This window comes from Denticeps clupeoides, chromosome 2 (genome assembly GCF_900700375.1).
Source record: "Denticeps clupeoides chromosome 2, fDenClu1.1, whole genome shotgun sequence".
In the NCBI taxonomy this organism is placed as follows: domain Eukaryota; kingdom Metazoa; phylum Chordata; class Actinopteri; order Clupeiformes; family Denticipitidae; genus Denticeps; species Denticeps clupeoides.
The window spans coordinates 14,820,539-14,841,133 of NC_041708.1; the positions used below are offsets into that span (position 1 = coordinate 14,820,539).

The 20,595-nt window shown below is 39.4% G+C and overlaps 1 protein-coding gene across 1 annotated transcript; it reads right to left on the reverse strand.

Annotated features, from left to right (window-relative positions):
• Positions 1-3,881: 3,881 nt before the first annotated feature.
• fam234a (family with sequence similarity 234 member A) lies at positions 3,882-20,267 on the reverse strand. The gene is made up of 12 exons (XM_028962923.1): positions 20,154-20,267; positions 16,726-17,025; positions 16,532-16,642; positions 16,156-16,338; positions 15,863-15,987; positions 15,545-15,677; positions 7,195-7,294; positions 6,436-6,612; positions 6,278-6,359; positions 5,867-6,019; positions 5,694-5,796; positions 3,882-5,033 (listed from the first exon to the last, which is right to left on the reverse strand). The coding sequence occupies exons 2-12, from the start codon at positions 16,994-16,996 to the stop codon at positions 4,792-4,794; spliced, it is 1,680 nt and encodes a 559-aa protein (XP_028818756.1). The 5' UTR covers positions 16,997-17,025; positions 20,154-20,267; the 3' UTR covers positions 3,882-4,791.
• Between the last annotated feature and the right edge of the window lie 328 nt (positions 20,268-20,595).

A 20,595-nucleotide genomic window follows, 5' to 3' on the forward strand; every position in this document is an offset into this window, starting at 1 on the left:
CTTCCCATTTTGATGTGGCTCTCTTTAGGGAGATGGGTATCCAGTCTAATCCAGAAAGAGTCTCTGTTTAGACTTTGCAAATATTTTATAGACGAGACATAATATATTTAATACACATAATACATAAATTAGACACATTTTAGTCAACAGAGAGAACAGCATGCAATACTAGTATTATTTATATATCAAGATATTTTCAATATGTGTGTTCTCTTAGCAACTATTCCACATTTTCCCTGAAGGGCTTGTTTCCAAAATGCCTGCTTAGGACTTCCTGGAATGTCAAGAACCCAAAGGCACATCCACCAACTGTCACCTGCAGGGTAAAAGTGACATTGCATCCAATGGGCATAGGAAAAGTGCAAGAAAGTTCAATCTTCAATCTGTCCGTAATCTGCCACACATAGGTTTCGGGTTTACTAAAGTGCAATTCGATCTTGCCCACTTGACCAATCAGTTCCACTGCTTTGCTCAGTGGCACCTCAGTGGTACCTTGGCGGATTGGGATTAAACATGCATAGTTTTATAAATTATAAATATTTTTGGCAATATTTTTAATGTAAGCTGAATATATCTGAATACAGAAAATCTTAAAATTTATATAATCACTTACATCATACACATACCTGGTATTTCATTAGCTTTGTGGATGTGACAAAGTCAACTTTAAGTAGAATTGCCCAAATAATGTTTTATCTGGTATACATTTACATTTACGGCATTTGGCAGACGCCCTTATCCAGAGCGACTTACAACGTGCTTAAGTTACCATCGATGAAGAGATCAATTCCGGTTCACTAGGACCCCAACTATGAAAACATCTATTTTATTCACTCTGTTGAAGATTCTGTACACAAGTTCGACAACAAGAAAATTACTATTTACTCTAAATACTTTATATACTAAATACTTTAATATAAATATTAAAGAGGAAGGTCTTGAGCTGTCGTTTGAAGGTGCTCAGTGACTGAGCTGTTCTGACCTCGAGGGGAAGTTCATTCCACCACCGAGGGGCCAAGACAGAGAAGAGTCTAGATGAATGTTTTCCTTTTACCTTTAGAGATGGAGGGACCAGGCAAGCAGTACTGGAGGCTCGGAGTATACGAGGTGCAGTGCGAGGTGTAATAAGGGCTGTGAGGTAGGATGGTGCTACTCCATGTTTGGCTTTGTAGGCCAGCATCAGTATTTTGAACCTGATGCGTGCAGCTACTGGGAGCCAGTGGAGGGAACGTAGCAAAGGGGTGGTGTGGGAGAATTTGGGAAGGTTGAAGATCAGTCGTGCTGCTGCATTTTGTATTAGTTGTAGAGGTCGGATGGTACATAGTGGTAGACCAGCTAGAAGGGAGTTACAGTAGTCCAGTCGTGAGATTACTAAGGACTGAACCAGTAGTTGGGTGGCCTGGGTTGACAGATAAGGGCGGATTCGTCTGATATACGGTTATGCTATCTATGTATCTGCCTAATTATTTTTTTTGTCTCACTGTAGGTGTGCTAGGTGTAAATTATATTATATGGTGTTTATACAAATCACAAATTACTTATCTATGGAAATGTTATTTCCCTAAAATTCTCTATATAGAATTACGTGTTTTAAAATGAACATGTATCTAAACCATAATCAATTAAACATGCTTTATTATTTAAAATATATACAGTGGGTTTCAAAAGTATTCTGCCCCCTTGAACTTTTCCACATTTTGTCACATTACAACCACAAACATGAATATTTTATTGGAATTCTACGTGAAAGACCACTACCAAGTGGTGTACACTTGAGAAGTGGAACAAAAATCATACATGATTCCAAACATTTTTTTCAAATAAATAACTGAAAAGTAGGGTGTGCATAATTAATCAGCCCCCTTTGGTCTGAGTGCAGTCAGTTTCCCATAGACATTGCCTGATGAGTACTAATGACTAAATAGAGTGCACCTGTGTGTAATCTGATGTCAGTACAAATGCAACTCTAAGAGAATATTGGGAGCAACAACACCATGAAGTTCAAAGAACACATCAGACAGGTCAGGGATAAAGTTATTGAGAAATTTAAAGCAGGCTTTCAGCAGGCATCTCATGGAGCACTGTTCAAGCGACCATTCAGAAATGGAAGGAGTATGCCACAACTGTAAACCTTCCAAGACAAGGCCATCCACCTAAACTCACAGGCCGAAAAAAGACAATGCTGATCAGAAATGCAGCCAAGAGTGACTCTGAACGAGCTGCAGAGATCTAAAGCTCAGATCTGTCCATAGGACAACTATTAGTCGTGCACTGCACAAAGTTGTTTTTTATGGAAGAGTGGCAAGAAGAAAGCCAATGTTAAAAGAAAACCATAAAAAGTTCAATTTGCAGTTTGCCACAAGCCATGTGGGGGGCACAACAAACATGTGGAAGAAGGTGCTCTGGTCAGATGAGACCAAAATGGAACTTTTTGGCCAAAATGCAAAATGCTATGTGTGGCAGAAAACTAAAACCGCACATCACTCTGAACACACCAGCCCCACTGTCCAATATGGTGGTGGCAGCATCATGCTCTGGGGGTGCTTCTCTTCTGCAGGGACAGGGAAGCTGGTCAGAGTTGATGGGAAGATGGATGGAAACAAATACAGGGCAATCTAGGAAGAAAACCTCTTGGAGTCTGCAAAAGACTTGGGATTGGGGCAGAGGTTCACCTTCCAGCAGGACAATGACCCTAAACATAAAGCCAGGGCAACAATGGAATGGTTTAAAACAAAACATATCCATGTGTTAGAATGGCCTATTCAAAGTCCAGATCTAAATCCAATCGAGAATCTGTATCAGGATCTGAAAACTGCTGTTCACAAGTGCTATCCATCTTATTTGACTGAGCTGGAGCTGTTTTGCAAAGAATAATGGGCAAGAATTTCAGTCTCTAGATGTGCAAAGCTGGTAGAGACTAAGACTGGCAGTTGTAATTGCAGCAAAAGGTGGTTATACAAAGTATTGAGTCAGAGGGTGTAATAAATATGCATGATCTCAGTTATTTATTTGTAACAAATGTTTGTAACAAATGTAACACTGCTCCCCGGGCGCCTGTCATGGCTGCCCACTGCTCACTCAGGGTGATGGGTTAAATGCAGAGGACAAATTTCACTGTGTGCACTGTGTGCTGTGCTGCTGTGTATCACGTGTGACAATCACTTCACTTTCACTTCATAATGTATGATTTTCGTTCCACTTCTCAAGTGTACACCACTTTATATTGGTCTTTCATGTGGAATTCCAATAAAATAGATTCATGTTTGTGGTTGTAATGTGACAAAATGTGGAAACGTTCAAGTCGGCTGAATACTTTTGCAACCCACAGTATTTTTGTGTGTAGTATGACTAAATGTTGTGTGTATGTTATACATCTTGACAAATGTCCATTTCTACTGTGTACTTATGTGTAGTGTATTTAACAGTTAATTCTCTACAAAGTGTTTTATAGATGTTATGGCTCGTTGGTGTATATACATGTCTCTGATATTTCAGCTATGCACTTGTGGTCAATTTTGAGAATGACAAATACTGAAGTTGGCTGCTTCTGTATTGTTTTAAATGAGGGTAATGCTTGAAATCATTGTTCTTCCTCTGTTAACCACAGATGAAACAAAAGGGCCAACACTACAAATATTGACTCTTTGCATAAACTTGATCAATAAAAGCCTTTGAAACAATAAAATAATAATACTTAAATAAGTAATAAAAGGTTTGTAACTATACTTCAATACACCACAGAAACAACTGACAAATAGATTTAAAAACTGAAACAGCAAACTTTGTAAACAGTATTTGTGTCATTTGTACGAATGTGTACAACAAACTGATAATTTTATACATATGCCTATATTTAATTTAAATATGCTTAAATATCTCCATTTCAATTCAAACAATTTCTTTATTGCATACATTGCAGTCCTGATCTACAGGTTCAAAATAAAGTCACAAAGCATTACCCTGTTTTCTCAGGTCAGGATGCTCTGGTTAAAAAATAAAGCAGAATCCCATTCATTCGATTTCCTGTTTTTAGGGTTCCTAAAACCAGCTCACTTCAACTATAGTGTCTGTGTCGCTTGCTCTACAGATAACAGACTGAAGCAGAGTGGACTAATGCCCTAATTACAGGCACATTAGACCCTGTCCTGAGGAAATATGTTCTAAGGCACACAGAATAAATGTATAGATCTCAGACAGCAGTATTTATGCTACAATATTTTGAAACCTTCTAATGTGCTAGTCTTTGATTGCCAGTGTTCAGCAACACTATGATTTAACAAAGTGCAAAAATAGTAAAATATCACTACAAAGTCAAGAGTTTCTCACAACACACCACACTCGGCTGCACACGCACACACAAACACACTTCCCAACATGATAGACATCTGTCCACATTCTGCACTTCAGCATGAGGAGTGAATCACTGCAATCTAGTGGCAATTACAAAGCAGCAAAACAACTCTACGCTCCAATAGGCATTGTTGCACAATCTTAAAGGAACCTGCATTTCTCCACTGGTTTTCCACATTAAATTAAATACTGTACCCTATCCAATGCAACGCAACATTTGGGTTTCTTTCAATTTTTGGTACCAAAAATTAGATGAGAAGGCTGAAGTCTACTATACATAATTCCAGAAGTCTACTATACATAATTCCAACTCCACAGCCAACTTAACTACTCTGAAGAAATATTACCAGACCTTCATTTGTAGTAGTGTGAAAGAAGGGCACTACTGTATTATTTAATAAGCATCTGGAGCTATGATTTATGGTAGGAGGGTAGCGTCTCTCAGAGTGAATCACTGAACCGCAGTCTGTTAAATGCTTCTTTGATGTAATCTTCATTGTCCTTGGATACTGGTTCTTCCTGTGGCTCACCCACTCTCAGCACATTGCTGTCGTCAATGTCCTTCTTCAGCTTGCGCTTAGTCAGTACCACAGATTTTGCCAAGTCTGGATCTACCCCCTCATTAGCACTTGGACCGTTCAGGATGAGATAGGATGCGTGTCGACCACGTTCCAAAAGTGTAGCTACATTCAGAGAAAGACATGGTGTAGTGTCAGTAAACAGCACAAATCATTTGGGATTGGTAACATTTAATGTAATATTAATAATAATCACCCATTCTTGAGATTTAAGACAAAACATATCCTACCACCCAAAAAATTACTTTAAACACAAATTATTTAACAGTAATTCAATCATTTATTTTGTGAAAATGTATTTATGTGAAAAAAATATATAGAAACTATTTCTAAAAAGATTGGTCTGACTTATTTTCCTAAACTTTTTTGGGTCAGAAAACACCCTTGCCCCAGCTAAGGATTCACGACTTCAAACATTTAAGAAACGCATTAAAAGCTTTCAAAATCTACAATGAACAAAAGAAAAATTATTTAAAAAAATTGCTAGCATAAATATTACCATTTCATGCTTCATGCTATATCATAAAATGTATTTTCCCAGCATAATAAGACAAAAAATCTTCCAAAATACGGGTTTGCCCCTATTCTCGAGAATGAGTGATATACATAATATACTAGCAATATATTACACCCATAAGGCCAAATGAACATATCTGTTCTCATTTTCAAACTATTTAGCGACATCGGTCAAGCTATTCAAATAGCAAAATTACTTACAACGCTCATTCCTATTATCTGTATCAGTTGTATCCACATATGATTTACCTTTAAATGCAATAACATCCTCCACAGGGTTGCTACGTTCCAGCAGTAAGTTGGAATGCAACGGATGAAGAAGATATGAAAACCGCTCTTCCACAAATTCATTCTGAAAATAGAGGCAAAATCAAGGTGCAGCCGACAGGGTTTATTTGTTTTGTGTATGTGTGTGTACTCACTGTATCATTGGTCTGGCTCTGCTTCTCCCCCCACATCATGAACACAGAGTAAGAGTACAATGTGAGCACAGAAGAGGGCCAAGGAGTGTGTGCCTTGGTGAGCAAAGAGACATTCCACAGCAACCCACCAGAATTTCCATCTAATATCATAACCTAATAAAACACACAAAGCATCATACTTGAAGTTTCATATAATAATATTTCATATGAGTAGTACATATGCAATATACATCTAATTATTATTTTTTTACTGTTTTGCCATCAGTCTTCTGTAAAAGTGATTGTGACACAGTACACAGTGAAAACAGTGAAATGTGGCCTCTGCTTTTAACCAATCACCTTAGTAAGCAACAGGCAGCCATAAAAGGTACCCGGGGAAAAGGGGGATTTCAGTGGAACCATGGCAGTCACCTTTTTAGTGTTGTTTCCAGCATCTTCCTCAATGACCACATCTGGAATATGGTCTTGGTTGAAGTGTCCAAAAGAAGGCTCACTGTGCAGATATAGATGTGATGTTTGAGTCACAGTGGTTCCTCATGGCAACATGTGTGTTTGAGTGGAAGGCGTACCTCAGCAGTTTGCTTGTGTTAATCTTCCACATTGAAGTTAGTGAGTCTCCACGAAGGAGTTCCATGCTGGGGACTTCATTGGTACAATGGTGGAGCTGCTCACTGGGACCAATCAGCAATAATGATGGAACACTCTTGCCCCCACTGACCTCAAACACACGCTGCACACATAAAAAGCTGAGGGAGAAAAATTAGAACTGGTGTTTGACCAAAAACAGTATCATGATAAATTTAAAGCCTGCTTCAGTGTTAACTTTCCCAATCACTACTGATTCTAAGTCTCTTTGAATAAGGGTGCCTGTGAATGCTATAAATTTTTACTCATTTTGAGAATGCCCCCTAACAATGTCTGGGCATGCTCTTGACAAGATCAAGGATGATGTGTCCTGAAGGATCTCTTCCCAGACCTGGATTAATGCTACTTTGTGGTTTTGGCACCATAGCCTTTTGTGGGGTTGTTCTGGCATTTTCTTGACTTGGTATTAGACTGTGGTGATTAATCATATCCTTATTCTTTCTCAGCAGTTTATATACAAAAAACATATCTAGTTAGTGGTAAGCTAAAACTAGCTCACCACTAGCTGATGTGAGGGAAGCTATTGGGGAAACAGACTCTGCCACAGGAGTATACTTCTATCCTTTCAGATAGTACTCAAAAGTTAAACAATGTGACCATTCAAGTTCTAATGTATTTATTTGAGTATGAAAATGTGCCACAGGTCACATTTACAGTGTGTGTGTGTTTTTATGGCTCCTGACCCATTCCTCATTTTCTCCCACTCAGGGTCCATCTTCAGCTTTGTGCTTATATTTGCCTTTTGTGCCAAACTCCATAAGCCCTGTGTGATCATCCCAGTGTCTGGAAAAAATTAAACAAAACAATTACTATTCTGATTTGATATTATATTGTAACAAAAACATCTGTTCTTTAATTCAATCTCAGACTAACTTCCTGCTTAACAAGATGTATTATTTATAGCCTGAAGAGTATAATCAATATCATTATCTATAATGTAGGGCTGGGCGATATGACAAAAAGAACTAAAACAATATACTCTCCCATATTGAGCTGTTTCAATAGATTTTTATCACATTTTTTCCTCATACTGCCAGACTGAAACCAAAGACACCAAAGATAATAAACAGTTTATTAACACATGAAATGATGACTTGTGGTCCTCCTGGGCTCCAATCTCAGCTATTTTGCTCTTTGTTAGCTTTCTTAACTTTTTCTGCAGGGCCGCCCTTTACTAAATTGGAACATTATCGTACGCCCCCAACCCCCCGTTTGCATTAGATAGAAATTTTTATCAGCCTAATTAGTGGTGCTGTGGTGGCCTAGCTGGTAATGAAGCAAACTTGTAACCGAAGAGTTGCGGGTTCGAATCCCTCTCATTTGGGTAGTGGTTGGCCTAGTGGGTAATCAGAAAAAGGCCGGTTCAAATCCCGAGCCTTTCATGGCTTCCCACTGCTTACCAAGGGTGATGAGTAAAGAGCAGAGGACACATTTCATTGTGTGCACTGTGTGCTGTGCTGTGTTTCACAATGACAATCAATTCACTTTCACTTCACTTTGAATTTCAAACACAGATTATCTTTTGGTATTGAAACACTGTTTCTATTTTGCACATTTTTAAATAATATTAATCAGCTTTCTCAAATTCAGGCTCAGGCTCATGATGCTCCACAGTACCTTCAGTGTGATTTCAGTGTGGATTGGCTTTTATTTAGGATGATGTTTGTCTATGGACTCGGAAACACATGCAGTGATCCAGGCATACATTCTCTCTCTCTCATTCAGTCATATGAGTACATGATACAAATGTAAATGTCTTGCATGCATGCTCTTGTTTGCTTGCTCTAGTTTTTCAGGATACTTTATGAAATTTGTGGTCATCAGGGAGTCGCTATCAACATGTGTGAGGCTTAGGATATCTTCCAGCTGTGTGTCTATCTGCTGCCTTCGACACAGTTAATCATGAAATTCTTCTCACCACACTCTCAGATTTAGGAGTTAAAGGAACCGTACAAAATTGGTTCACCTCTTCACGACAGGTCTTTCAAGGTATCATGGGGAGGTGAGACATCTGTCCTCTCTAGGGTAACCACAGGGGTTCCACAAGGCTCTGTCCTTGGCCCACTTCTATTCTCAATATACACTCGCTCACATCATCCAATCACATGGCTTCTCTTATCAATCTTACGCTGATGACACCCAGCTCTATTTGTCATTCCCACCAGAAGATGCTACTATAGCAACAAAAATTTTGGCCTGTCTCTCAGACATATCGGCATGGATGTCTGAGCGACACCTCCAACTCAACCTATCCAAAACCGAGATTCTGATCTTTCCGGGCAACAACTCCCCTCAGCAAAACCTTTCAATTCAAATTGGCTCGCTACTGTTAACACCCATGGCGTCTGCAAAAAGCCTTGGAGTTTGGATCGATGACAAAGTTTGAACCATCACGTTGCTATGATCTCCAGATCCTGCAGGTTCTCTCTCTACAACATTCACAAGATTAGGCCTTTTCTCTCGCAACAGGCTATGCAGCTCCTCGTCCAGGCAATGGTCATCTCCAAACTCGACTATTGTAACTCTCTCCTGGCTGGAGCCTCTGCAGTCACCATAAAACCACTCCAGATGATCCAAAATATGGCAGCCCGTCTCATTTTCAGTCAGCCAAAATACACCCATGTTACCTCTCTCCACTGGCTCCCTGTAGCTGCTCGCATTGAGTTCAAATCCTTGATGCTTGCCTACAGGGCTGTAAATGGAACTGCACCCTCCTATATCAATACAATACTACCTAGCTACACTCCTGCACACTCTCTCAGATCGGCAAATGAAATGAGACTGAAAATTCCTTCTTCACTGGGTCTCCGATTCCAATCAACTCTGTTCTCTGTTGTTGTCCCTGGCTGGTAGAACAACCTGCTCTCCTCCATATACTAGCCGAGATTACCACCACTTTTAGGAAGCAGGTGAAAACCCTCCTATTCAAAAAAATATTTCAGACAAATCTAACACTTACACACGCACATGCGTACACATTGCACAAAACAATACCAAAAAAATATATATACACATAATTTTTTCTTCGTCCAGCACTTAATCTCAGAGCATGCTCTTTGCTGACAAGTTAGGCCTTATCAGGGCTCTTAGTTTTGTAAACTCAAAATTCTATAGAAATCGAACGAGAATTGCTGGTGTCTTCCTCTTGTAAGTCACTTTGGATAAAAGCGTCTGCTAAATAAAATAAAGTGTCTTTTTTCCCCTCAAAATAAATTAAAGATACACACAAAAGACATACATTTCTGCCATTTTTTATTGATCATGAAAAATGCCCAATGCCCAAATGAGTTAAGAGCTACATTTCTTCCACAATCATCAATCAACATCTATAAAAGCTCCAAACCTGACCCTGATCTAAGAACTGATTGGCAATAGGCAGAAAGGATGATTTAGGGATCATAATGTGACATGAGTGCCTATGTAAACCTAGCCTCAAATAACTTATCAAAATCCTACTTCCACACAACTGCTGTCATGTGAGCTGTCGTGTCAAAAAAGCTCAATACTAACTAGAAGCCAAAATTCCAGGGGAAATTTTGATGGGTCTGTCCGGGCATTGGTCACAGCTGGAATTTGTAAAATGGGGCTTCTTTACTGTGGTACTGCAGTATCACTTCAAAGAAGTTTTATTTTACAAATCCGTTGTTTCTTTACGTTTGACGGTCTTCGCGTGGCGGTCTTTAACGTAAGACATGTTCTTTTTTGCCATTCTCAGCACAATAATAAATGGTCTGTCTTTCTGACAGACCCAATAAACCTGAATAATAAAGCCAAAGAAGTGCAGAAAGCTTCTTTAATAAGGATTTTAGCAGTTGCGGTCCCATAGACACAGTGCACATCACTCAACCAAGCATGGTCCTTAAGTACAATTTTTATTTACTATAGGTACATCCTACAATTTGAATTTCCACAATATTTCAAAAATTGATTGTTTGAAAGGTAGAAGTCAATAAAACTTCTTTCAGAAACAAAACATAGAAATTTTGGGTCCTCCTCTGACCTTAGTCTAAGTGAGAATTTGTGGTCAATCCTCAAGAGACACTACAAATATTGACTTTGCATAAACTTAATGAAATGGTCAATAAAAATGCTTATAATTACCGTTCAATACACCACAGAAACACCACAAAACTGATTAAGATCTAAAAACAATGATGCAGCAAACTTTCTGAAAACCAGTATTTGTGTCAACTTTTGGGCATGACTGTATTTGTGTGTGCTTATTGAATTTAATCGGCAACCGATTAAATAGTTTTCTGGGTATGAATGCCCATAAATTATCTTGAGTTACCTTTTTCATTAGGAATAAGCTCTGCAATTGTCAAGGACATTCCAGGTTCTCTCATTTTATCCTGGGTTTTATCCCAATTACTAGGCTTTGCTGGGCCCTAATGGTTTTGGACATTCGGCAACGGTTTTCCAGTTCACATGGAGGTCACCCTATAACTGTGAAAGATCACAGTATCAAATATTTGGATAACTTTGAACTAGTATGACATTTTATCAAAATGATCAAAGTCCTATATGCAAATCCATCTGCAATAGTTAATGCTATTATTACTCCTCTCAATTTCCTATATTCATGCTCACTCAACAGGAGTGAGCTTGTTTCTGGAAAAACAACACTACTTCCTGTCTGCGGCAAACATTGTGGCTGGTGAATGGTTTTGATGACGCCCCCTCAAGTTCTATAGGCTGCTCTCCTCATCGTCCTACCTCTCTCCTCATCATTATCATTTAAAGCTATAGACACAGAAACGCTATGGTATACTCAAATTAATGTTATGGGAGCCAGTTTTTGAAGTTTGTTAGAAGATGCACAATGGGTGTTTTGCAGAGCTTTTCTTTTAGCAGCTGTCTCACTGGTGGGTGGGTGGTGAAGCAAAACATCCTTTAATGCCAGGGAAGTTTTATCTGGTTATTTAGACCTGGGTTATGCTTTGTTTTTTTGGTAACAGTTTTTTTTTTCCCTTCATGCTGCATTTATTTATTTACATTCTTAGTACAGGAGTACAGGTAGTCATTTAAACTTTGTAAGACGGAATATCAAGGGTTTAAAATCATCCTGTAAAGAGAAGGAAGGTGCTCTCACTCTCACACGTAAAACTGTATAAACAAGATTTCGTTTTTTTTTGCAAAAAACACAGCTAATGCTCGCTTCATGTCTCAGTAGGGTTTCACGATTATGGCCAAAATGATAATCACGATTATTTTTTATCAATATTGTATTGATTTTTATTTTGCCAACACTTTTATCCAAAGCTAGTTACAGGAGGAAGACAGCAATTCTCGTTCGATTTCTATAGATTTTGAGTTTACAAAAACTAAGATCCCTGATAAGGCATGCTCGGAGATTGTTAAGTGCTAGACGAAGAAAAAATGTATTATTATATATATATTTTTTTCTATTGTTTTGTGCAGTGTGTCTGCATGTGCGTGTGTAAGTGTTAGATTTGTCTGAGATACTTTTTGAATAAGCGGGTTTTCACCTGCTTCTTAAAGGTGGTGGTAGTCTCGGCTAGTCGAATGGAGGAGGGCAAGTTGTTCCACCAGCCAGGGACAACAATGGAGAACAGAGTTGATTGGAATCGGAGACCCCGTGAAGAGAGAATTTTCAGTCTCATTTCATTTGCCGATCTGAGAGGGCGTGCAGGAGTGTAGCTAGGTAGTATTGTATTGATATAGGAGGGTGCAGTTCCATTTACAGCCCTGTAGGCAAGCATCAAGGATTTGAACTCAATGCGAGCAGCTATCGGGAGCCAGTGGAGAGATGTGAGAAGAGGCGTAACATGGGTGTATTTTGGCTGATTGAAGATGAGACGGGCTGCCATATTTTGGATCATCTGGAGTGGGTTAATGGTGATTGCAGAGGCTCCAGCCAGGAGAGAGTTACAATAGTCGAGTTTTGAGATGACCATTGCCTGGACGAGGAGCTGCGTAGCCTGTTGTGAGAGAAAAGGCCTAATCTTGCGAATTTGTAGAGAGTGAACCTGCAGGATCTGGAGATCGCAGCAACGTCATGGTTCAGACTCAGTTTGTCGTCTATCCAAAATGCCGTCGGTGTTAACAACAGCGAGCCAATTTGAATTGAGAGGTTTTGCTGAGAGCTGTGCCTTTCCTATGGGGTGGGGGTGTGAAAACAGATGCTCTGATCTGTAACATGAATAATGTTATTTGTTGAACACAAATTTTCTGTAAAATAAAAGATGATAAAATAAAATCTTATGAAATGTTATACATGATTCATTGTTCACTCATTATTATAGCTGTACATGGCGGAAAAATCTGGCATATTTCCTCGTGATTGAATGATGGCGGTATGCTGAGAGACTGAATGCGATATCTAGTGTATATATTTATTTGGGTTGCCAAATTTTTCCAACCCCAAATGAGGGACACTCTCTTGCAGGTGCGCACATCTCACTTTGTCACAATTTGAGGCTGCCGCTCAGTCTATGCTCTCGTTTGCCCCCTGGTGGTTAGTTATTTAAATGTAAACATTGATGAGGATCATCTTAATATAATCGTGGCAGCCAAAATTGTGACTGTGATTAAAACACGATTTATTGTGCAGCCCTATGTATCGGTGGGTGGGGCAGCATTTTCATACCTCTTTTCAGGCTATGTGTTAACAGACGTGTTTCTATTTAATTGCTTTTGAGAAATGTCATTTCTGGTGGAAATGGCCAGTTCATTTTGGTTTCTGGAAAACTTTACAGTACAAAAGTAATATTAACTAACATATATTCCCCCTAATATTGTGGGGTTTTTTTTATGTTGTTTTCACTATTACAGGGTATTCACTAGAGGTGGGCATAGATTAATTTTCTTAATCTAGATTAATCTCACTCTAATCTAGAGTAATTAAATTAATCTAGATTTTATCTTAATCTAGATTAAAATGGCTCGTTTGAATTTTGCCAAAGGCATTCAGAATAGGTGTGCTACCCAAATAATGACTAAAAGTAAATCTTTGAGAACGGGTTTCTCAAGCCAGATCTCAACTTTCTCAACTGCTTGAGAAAGCTGTTCTACTATGATAATTGCTGATGAAAATAAATTATGTTCAATAAGATGTACTTGTGTTTACCAACTGTTTATTAAGTTAAATAGCTGCATCCATGTTACCACGTCACGTTTGATGTGGTAATTTCACAGTTCGAAGACTCGTTCTCACCCCCTACAGTGCAATTCGGCTAGATATACATCCGTGCTAAAATATCAAGGTGAAAGTCATCATAGTGTAGCGGTTCTTCTTCTGCGTTGTGTAACTTTTTGATTTAGTTTCTTGAACCACAAATGATGAGCCCAAGAGATTTTTTTTTTTTTTTTTTTTTTTTTTTAAATCGCTTTATAAGAGTCTCACGTTAACGCAGCATGTTACCGCCGATAACGGCCCATCACTAGTATTCACACATTTTTACAAAATAATTTACCAAAATATTGTAATAACATCACCTGCGCAAAACCACGCCTACTTGCAACACAAGTCATTAGTTTTGGGCAAGAGCACAGAGTGCACAGCAGGGTTTCCGCTGAGCCTTAAAAAGTACCAACTTCAAGTTCCCAAAATATGGCCTTAAATATCATTAAAACTGACTATAAATAGTTTAAAGAGTTTAAAATTATGCAGACCCAATAAATAAAATAAAACAAGCCTTAAATCAAGCATCACCCACCCTTTAAAGAATCCAGTCTGCTATTCCATCTTAATCAGTATGACAGAATGATCTCTAGCCTTGTGCTTGTCAATATTCTCACTTTAGGCCACAACTATATGTTTTAATGAAAATTTCAGTCTCCCATGTTCACACTTTTTCAGATATCTGCAAATCAGACATTTTCTTCTGTATTTTCAGATGCCAAATTTATTTACAGTGAATACATTCCTTACTTTATTTCAAAATAGTAAGGAGTTCCTTTATGCTATATATGACAAACTGGCAGGTATGAAAGGTTCTTCTATGGATTGGATTAAAAGGGCCTGGGAACAGATCTTAAATTAATCATTATCTGAGGACACATGGGACTTAATCCTCAAATTAGTTAATTCAACATTCTTTGGTGCTCGCCACTGCCTTCTAAAATGCTGTAAATGGAAATGTAAATTTATCAGACACCCTTATCCAGAGCGACTCACAATCAGTAGTTACAGGGACAGTCCCCCTTGGAGCAACTTATTGTTAAGTGTCTTGCTCAGGGACACAATGGAAGTAAGCGGGACTTGAACCCAGGTCTTCTGGTTCATAGGCGAGTGTGTTACCCCTAGGCTAATACCACCCCTTTAAGGTTGTATTAAGGTTGTCCCACATGTCTAAACTCAAATTATCCTGTATTTAACTGTATTTAATCCTGTATTTAATTATATTGCATCCTGTACTTAATGTTGACCCCTGTGTAGAAATAATGTAGAAGTGAGAAGACTTCCCATATTCATATGTACAGATCATGTACTAGCCAGGAAAGATATTGGAGAAATATTTTCCAAAATGTGTCTCTTATTCTTAAATATCATATACAACCTTAATACCAGATACCTTAAAACCAGAACCCCCCATTACAGAGTTGTACATTATCTTTTCGCTTCCCTCTTTGCTAAGGTGAAGGGGTGCTGCCCTGCCCTCTCAGAGGTTGAGGGACTTTATGCACTGCTTTAGTCAAGAAAAGGTTTGTTACTCGATCAGTGGCACCAAGGTATACAAGGTGTGGGGCGCTTACAGCATTATCCAGTAAGCTTTCAGCAATGTCCTGCTTTTCTTTTCTTCATTTCTTTACCGGACTTAAATATTATGTGGGGTGGGGTATTGAGCAAGGGAAGGAGAGCAAAAGACTTTGAAAAGACAACTTGCACAATTGTTGGCTGCCAAATATTTTTCCCAGGCTGGTCAGTTCTGCAGATCTTGCTGCCTCACCATTACACAACAAATACTGTTATCAGTGTGTAAACAGTCTGAGAGTGACTGCTGCACCATTGTCATGCTATCATTTGTTGACTGTGTTGCTATAGTAATTGCCATGAAGATGGAAGCTGACCTGTCTGCATAAGGAGGTACTGGGCACCATTGGCTGTTGTGTGCATCAGATGGTGTGAAGTGACCTCACTCGCCAACTCCACCACTTCACCAATGGCCTTGCCGGTCTTCCCGGAGTGAAACTTCAACTTCATCTGGAATGAGAAAAAAATGCCACACGGAACCTTCTCAATCCCAAAAGGCAATTTGATGGTTTATGAAGACTGCATTGGTGTGATTATTTTCCACATATGGAACAACTGTTTGCATAATATTTATGCATAATATTTAAATATTTTGTAACTAATATTGCCTACCCCTACTTTGACTTAAACAGTACCTGTGTGTGGTCTGACATAAGAAGCACAAAATCTTTCTGTCCATCTCCATCCATATCTGGCACACTCAGTATCGGTGCAACCACTTTGCCATCAGAAGACAACTGATGTTGCCACAACTGCACACCTTAATACACACAGACACAAAACAGCCATAGTTCCAACACAAAATAGCCATAGTTCCAACATAAATTAGCGTATAAACAGCAGTATGTGTGGGAATGGCTAAGTTTATTAGTGTTTTGTTTTTTTATTCAGAACCTGAGTGTGCTATATGAGTGTAGTGATTGAATACCTGAGTATATATTGATTGCAGTTATATTTGTATCATGAACCAGCAGACACCCTTTGTTCTGTTCATCAAGTCCCTCCAGTCCACACTTAGCACAGGTGAGGTCTGAAGCCAAAGGCCGTTCCCATATAGTCTCACCATCGGTCCCATCCACCACCAGCAATAATAAACAGGGAGAGGGCAAACCTGTCTCTCACACACACACACACACACACACACACCTCATTACAATGAATGTTTCCTATTAAACTTCACCCAAACAAGCTATCCAAACAATGTTGTGTGCCACTGTACAAACGTCTGATGTTAACTTAGACTTATGTGGCTGGTTTAGTGCACAAGACCAAAGATAATTTTTTTTTTGAGACCATGGTCTTACCCTCATGTTCACAGGTGTTGTTCTGGCTGCCTTCTCTGCTCTTGTAGATTATAATCACATCCTTCACTTTGTCATTATTTGTGTCCTCCACAGCCAAGAAGTTATAAGCAGCTGTGTACACATTCACTGATCAATATACATTAATATACCTGTGTTAGTCCTGGTCATGTTTTGGGTATGTGAGATTGTGTTACCGGCAGCAGGTATAGTGCGGTTCCAGGCAACCACATACTGCGGCCGAACAGGGCAGGGCAGGATGAAGGAGAAAGCGAAGACAATAGTGAGACAGAGGAAGAGGGAGAAGAGGAAGGCTGCAGTCCTCCAGCCTGACAGCCGTGACAGACTCAGCTTTCCCCCACACCCACTCTTCTTTCTGGCCGAGTCAGCTGTTCCATTCGCCGCCCCGTCCACCTCTCGGCCCTTCAGAGGGTCCACCTCCCTTGGGCTTTCAGCAGGGTCAGACATTTTTCAGCATCAGGCCCACAAAAAAACTTCTACATAATGCAGAGAGAGATGAAACGATTAAAAAAATAATCATATTGAAAACAGTCATGTGTTTAAGGCTCAAATATAAACCAATGAAAACAAAAATAAATAAATTATTGATTTACCTGAACCATTCATGCCGAATGTCCTTATTATTAATTTTATATGCATAGATATTTATATATGTTTATAAACACAGTACTAAATATTTTAGCAATAACTTGTATTTAACATTTTATGTTATGTTAAAACATTGCAACCTGGACAATACAGAGGAGAAACCCGGCAAGAAAAACAATCTCACAACAATGTTCCATGTAGCGTTTGTGCAACATGATGAACTCTCAAGTTACATGTGCAGCTGAATATGCTTCTGGATAGGTTTTCACAGCAAATGGCTTCGTGCCCTATCTGAAAACACACAAATACTGTGTGGAGAGGCAGATTGTCATTCAATACCCTTCATTTAATGTTGGCTAAGAGACAACTGCAGTATTCCTTAGTGTTGTAGTTGGTCTTTTTGTCAAGCCATCTGGACAGAAAGCACCATGAAAAGAAAGATAACTAATTACAAGATTGTTGACTAACTCTGAGTTTCTTGTCATCAAAATATGAGGGAAAAACTCCCAAATGTCACAGACTGTCGTGTATGCAGCGGAGTATCCTGTATGCAAGTTTATTATCCATGTGCACAATTTATTGAATACCACAGTCTGTGGGCTTAAGTTTAGGACAGTTATGTAATATTTCTAAATCTTCTATAAAATAGCCCCCAATAATCCCTGGATCGCTGCTTTTTCAGATAAATTATTTTTAATGAGAAACCATTGATGCACCCATTAATACACATGGCAAAAAGTTAACTTGTCATTTGAATCATTGTGCCAAATATAAGAAGTTTCTGTTTACACCTTTATGCTGACCCCTCAGAATCCAACTCCAACTAATATAATTCTAACTTCTTTTTTGGCTTTAAGGCCATTTTCACTGCACTTTGTGAACATTCATCTATAACCATGCATTTTACCTGAACCATGTAATTGTTCCTGGATGAAGTCTATAACACGACATAGGTCTGTGTAGTGCTTCTGTTGGCTGAGCCTGTTAGCTTTCAGTATGGGCAGAAAACGAGTCCAGCTGATAAGAATCCTGAGTCTATGTGCAAGAGCAGCAGCAGCAGCGGAGTCCTCTCCATCATGAGGTGATTATCTTAAGTCTTTGGAGATGTAAATTAATTTAAATTATGTTAAATAATTTTATTTTTTTCCAGTTCATGGTACTTTAGCATCTCAGTACAGTACCCTTTGTTAAGTCACCAGCACTGTCTTACTAAAGCAAGGGATCATTACATAGCCATATTCATAGCTTACCCGAGGCCTCAGTCCTTGGTATAAAAGACTTAATATGGACGTCTTTCTCGTACATCCCATCTGTTTTCCTTGATGAGGTCTTATAAAATGGTTATTGGAGAGGATTGCAAGGAATATTACATTTACGGCATTTATCAGACGCCCTTATCCAGAGCAGCTTACAATCAGTAGTTACAGGGACAGTCCCCCTGGAGCAACTTAGGGTTAAGTGTCTTGCTCAGGGACACAATGGTAGTAAGCGGGACTTGAACCCGGGTCTTCTTGCTCATAGGCGAGTGTGTTACCCCTAGGCCACTATCATCCCGAAATATTATTTTCCACCCCGCCTCATAACTATTATAAATCTAGGAAATTTAAAATGAGAGGTATATGGATAATATAACTGAAAAGATAACATGAATTAGATTTAGGGAGCAATAACACTTAACAGCAACACCTTTTTTCTCTACAGTTCATCGGAGTAACGTGATGTCGATCCTAGTGTGTTTTCAGTCTTGGTCATTGTGACCTCAAGTCTCAGCGGTGTCTTGGTCTTGTACCTCCAGACTTGTCAATGTCTTAATCTTGGTTAAGGCAGTCTTGACTACAACACTAGTATTCTAGTTGTCCTGTGGAAGGAGGTCTAGACGGGGAGCGCCAACACACTAAGTAAATACCTCACACTAGCCATGTGCGAAGAGGCTGAAGTTGGCATCTTATTCACGTTTTCTGGTCCACCTTAAGAATCCTGTCATTAGAGTCTACAGAGCCTCTAAAAAGCACAGCCTGCACTGCTTCTCTCATGTTTGCTACATTCTATTCAGTATATCCTAAAACAAGATAATGACATTTCAGTCTTTTATAATTTAATCTCATACATTCTGACACCATGCAAAATAATTATTATTGATTATGTCCTAACTGTGAACCATGGCTGCATAATTCCTTACATCCCAGATCATTTATCCTTTACAGAAACCAACAGCAGAAGTTAAGAGTAAATCAAATGGATTACAAGATTCCGATTCTGTGGAGCAGTGAACTAAGTCTTGATTTCTTCATTATTCTTTAGAGGCCTTGTTTTATTTTAAAATGTATAGAGAACGAATCATGCATCTTTGGCACAGATTTTCAAACCCTTTCAAAAGGAGACAAAACCATAGGACTGCCTGCTGAGATCCAGCATTTTCTGCGATCCCAATGGCTTTCACCACGCCAGCATACCCCGCCTATTCACAACTTCCACAGACTTCCAAGCATTTGGCATCATAGTCATCACCAAATTTCTGGCTACTCAGCTGTAATCTCCCGTGTTTATAACACGCCACATTCAAAAGGTTACAGAACACTTGTTGTTCACTATGGAGACTCATACGAGCACATATGCCATCCTCTTTCTATCACTGAGCGTCCAAAGCTGATTTCCTGGGTAATTGTGCACGGCGGTTTCTGCTCGTCCTCGCATTTCACAACGCGTGGCGTGTTTGAGCCCTCGACACTTCGACAGTTAAATGCCACTTGTCAGTCTGTTAGCCACCTATGCTAACTCTTCTCCTGCGCACTCCCACTCCTCACTTGCATATATATATATAACAAGAATGATGCTTAAAACGCATGGATCCCACTTCGTTCTAACACCACGAACAAACGCGGAGGTTAAAATTAGCAGCGAAGTTATGTCTAAACGAATTTAGCCGACTTGCTCCCGTTCAGCAGACATGCGTGCAACCAGAAGTAACAGTCTAACTATCCCAAATGAATTAGAGGTTCATTCAAAGTTCTCTTACTTTTGTGTAAGTTCTGTGCTCGTAGTCGGTCGCCGCCACCGCTCTGACCACTCGGCTCTACATGAACGCCGCGCAGGGCGCACTCTGCCCCAGCCAAGTAAACCCTTCTGAAGCAGGGGCGGGGCCAGAGGGCAGAGCGCGCGCGTCCGAAGCTGCTGTGCTGGGAACCTTCCTCTAATTTCACACTCGCACAAGATTTATTGCGGCAAATGTTTTTACATATATATATTGTTTTGAAATACACTGAACGATATTTTTTATTCAAAATTTCGGTTTGACATATTTTGTGCATCTTGCTTTCGTGCGCCCCTCGAATGTTAAGCATACCAGACAAGGAGAGTAAAACTAGATGAATACTGGCCACTTTACACACAATCCAGACCAACCCCAATAAACATTCATCACACAGAGTTGGGATTTCAGTGGAACTGTCGCCAATGAG